A 3,460-nucleotide genomic window follows, 5' to 3' on the forward strand; every position below is an offset into this window, starting at 1 on the left:
AACTAGCTCTTGTAGACCAGGCTGGCCTCAAACTCCCAGAGATCCGCCTGCCTCTGCCTCCCGAGTGCTGGGATTAAAGGCTTGCGCCACCACCGCCCGGCCAAATCCCCCTTTTTTGATTGCAAGTGTGGTCTAAGCACTTTTGTAGGTTAAACTTCGAAACAAAAAAAAAAAAAAAATATATATATATATATTAACTTGATTGCCAAGTTAATATCGAATAAGCCAAATTTACCATATCAAAGTTCGGCCATACTTAGCAAATATTTAAAAAAATATTTTGTTTTGTTTTATGCACACATTTGCCTGATTGAGGGTGTTGGATCCCCTAGAACTGGATTTACAGACAGTTATGAGCTGTCATGCTAGTGCTGGGAATTGAACCCAGGTCCTCTAGAAGAGCAGCCAATGCTCTTAACTGCTGGGCTATCTCTCCTGATTGCCACCTCCCCTACCCCTTGAGACAGGGTCTTTACATAGCCTTGGCTGTTCTGGAACTCACTGTGTGACCAGGCTGTCCTTGAACTCAAAGAGATCCACCTGGCTCAGCCTCCCAAGTTCTGGGCTTAAAGGCATACACCACTATTCCCAGTGAGAAACAACTTGGAATTGCATTTATGTAAATTACATGAAGTGTCAGTCAATACATTAGCTAATAGCCTGTTAGTTTATTAGTTAATAGCTTGTTCTATCTTGATATGCTAATTACAGAAGTCATAACTGAAGATTTCTGTAATTTCACCTTTAATATTCTAACTAAAATTTGGGAGTGGTAATGAGTTCATACTAATTCATTTAATTAGAAATGGCATATTGCTCATGTCCTTAGTCATAACCACGTAATTATCTCTCCAGCACGTGTGTGAAAATGACTGGACTGTCGTAAATTCTGTTTTAGGAATTGTTATCCGGGGCAGCGCTGGTGCTTTGTTAAAGTAGCCTTTGGGTTTTGCACATTGGCCCGGCGTCCACTATAAGGGTTATGATAACCATTTTTTAAAAATTTGTGATCCGCTGGGCAGTGATGGTACATGCTTTTAATCCCAGCACTCAGGAGGCAGAGGTGGGCCAGGTGGATCTCTGAGTTTGAGGCCTGCCTAATCTACAGAGTGAATTCCAGGCCATCCAGAACTACACAGAAAAACCTGGTCTTGAAAAACAAAACACAAAACAAAGCAAAAATAATGATAATAATAATAATCATGCTCCTGAGAGGGATCAGTGACAGCACTAGTGATGAAAGTGCTTGTCCAGCCTGGAAGCCCATGGCCAATCCCCGGAGTGCATGGGAAAGTAAGAGAGAAGCGACTCCAAGGTTTCCTTCTGACCTCCACACTAGTGACGTGCCACATACATACACACAATAGTAATTTTCTAAAAATTCATCGTTTCTGAAACCCTGCGATCTTAAGAATTTATATTTATTAAATTTGATACAGTGAAACTATGAAAAACAGTTCGTTTTTAATTCTAGAAACTCAATGGGATATTTCTGACATTTAATGCAGTGACCTTCCAGTGTGGAAGCCTTTCTGAGATGTGCGTGTTTAAATGTAACGTTTTACTCTTGTTGGCAGTGTTTTAAGATCTAGTGGTGCAGTTTAGGCACTGAACATTTCTATCATCTTAGAAAATTCTGTTAGATGTTGCTGCTCTAGACACTTCAAGAATTTGACTGTTAATTTCTCTTTCTAGGAAACGAGACACCATGCAGAATATTGTACAGATTTTGGAGTCAGTACAGTTGAAATGGGAACTGTTTCAGAGTTGGACAGACTTTTCAAGGCTCCATCTTTCCAATAAATTGGCCATTTTTGGAATTGGCTATAACACCCGCTGGAAAGAGGATATCCGTTACCATTACGCTGAGATCAGTTCCCAGGTGCCCCTTGGTAAGCGTCTTCGGGAGTACTTCAACTCTGAGAAGCCTGAGGGACGAATAATCATGACCCGAGTGCAGAAAATGAACTGGAAGAATGTTTACTACAAGTTCTTAGAGATCACCATTAGTGAAGCGAGGTGCCTGGAGCTGCACATGGAAATTGACTGGATACCCATTGCCCACTCCAAGCCAACGGGTGGGAATGTTGTTCAGTATTTACTGCCAGGAGGGATTCCGAAAAGTCCAGGTCTTTATGCCATTGGCTACGAAGAATGTGTTGAGAGGCCCCTCACCCCAGATGTCGAGCGCCAGGCCCTGGACCCAGGAAAAGAAGGCCGGGTTGGCCTGGAAACCCTCTCAGCACAAGCCTCGTTGCACGTGGAAGTAGAACCCACCCGGATCATCTACTGCTACCTCGGAATCGCTGAGGTCAGGACTCTGCAGCAGTGCTTGTTTTTACATTTCCAAGCAAATACCAAAACCTTCAGTAAAGAGTGGGTTGGTATTAATGGATTTTTGTCTCAGAACTGTATTGTGGATCCTGGAATTTCCCCCAAATCCATCTATATCAAATTTGTAGAAGTAGAGAGGGATTTTCTTTCTGCTGGCTCATTAGTTGAGTGTCTGGAAAAAGCCATTGGATATCCCTTAAAATTTAACAACTGAGTGTCATCCTTCATAAGGATTTGGGCGTGTGCATTCTTCTCCATCCTTCCTGTTCCCCAGACTACCCCCAGTACAGATGCTGCCCTCAGCCTCTCCGTGGGAACTCTGTCCACGATGAGACCAATGCAACATCTCAAGCAGCATAGCAGACACTGGGCAGAAAGGCAGACCTCACCTGAAATGCTCATTTCGAGCAAGCAGGTCTTGCATGGTGGGTCAGTTCTTTTTTAAAAAAAGAAAACATTGATTTTTAAATGGATTTTAGAGCCCTGAAATGAACAAATGTAGGTACATTCCATATTGGACAAAACTTATACTTTGAGTTTCATATGAAATTGAAAATTGTATTTTTTTCACAATGTTTCATTTTTACACATCTCTATAAGTATTATTTACAACCTTGAATAAATAAGCAATAGATAATGACAAGTAAATCTTGAATCACAGTAAATAAGGCTGTTTTTCAATATTACCTTTAGCTACTATTGTATATAATTTAGAGTTTCATCTTTTTCACCAACCAAGTGTTTTGCTATTTCCAATCAGTGTTGCCTGCAAAGACTTTTGTTTATGTGATGTACGATTTTTATGGTTGTGTTACCATTTAAATTAAAAAAAATATTAAAGGAATTCCTGACCTTTTGGGTTGCTAGTTGAGCTTTCTGTACCAGAGTGTGGCTGCCTTGATTATGGGGATCATGTCCAGCTTCGATGGAAGAGTGAAGAAGCCGAGGCTGGGCTGTGCCCAGTGCTAGTGCTCATCTAGAATGCTCAGGGCCCTAGGTTCAGTCCCCAGTACTGGAAAGAAAAGAATGGCCATACCAAACAGAGCATGCTGTTTCTCTATGTGTGAACAATGACCATAGTCCTTGCCGAGAGTTCCAGAGGACATTCGGCACCACAGTGTGTCTG

At 41.7% G+C, this 3,460-nt stretch overlaps 1 protein-coding gene across 3 annotated transcripts in view; it reads left to right on the forward strand.

Annotated features, from left to right (window-relative positions):
• Msantd2 (Myb/SANT DNA binding domain containing 2) overlaps window positions 1-3,180 on the forward strand; it is a 36,696-nt gene extending 33,516 nt beyond the window's left edge. For all 3 annotated transcript variants that reach the window (XM_005347049.3, XM_005347048.3, XM_026779181.1), the window contains exon 4: window positions 1,696-3,180. In XM_005347049.3, coding sequence (XP_005347106.2) covers window positions 1,696-2,548 — 853 coding nt within the window. In that variant the 3' untranslated portion in view covers window positions 2,549-3,180. The remainder of the gene's footprint in view (window positions 1-1,695) is intronic.
• Window positions 3,181-3,460: the final 280 nt, after the last annotated feature.

This window comes from Microtus ochrogaster, chromosome 5, assembly GCF_000317375.1.
Source record: "Microtus ochrogaster isolate Prairie Vole_2 chromosome 5, MicOch1.0, whole genome shotgun sequence".
In the NCBI taxonomy this organism is placed as follows: Eukaryota; Metazoa; Chordata; class Mammalia; order Rodentia; family Cricetidae; genus Microtus; species Microtus ochrogaster.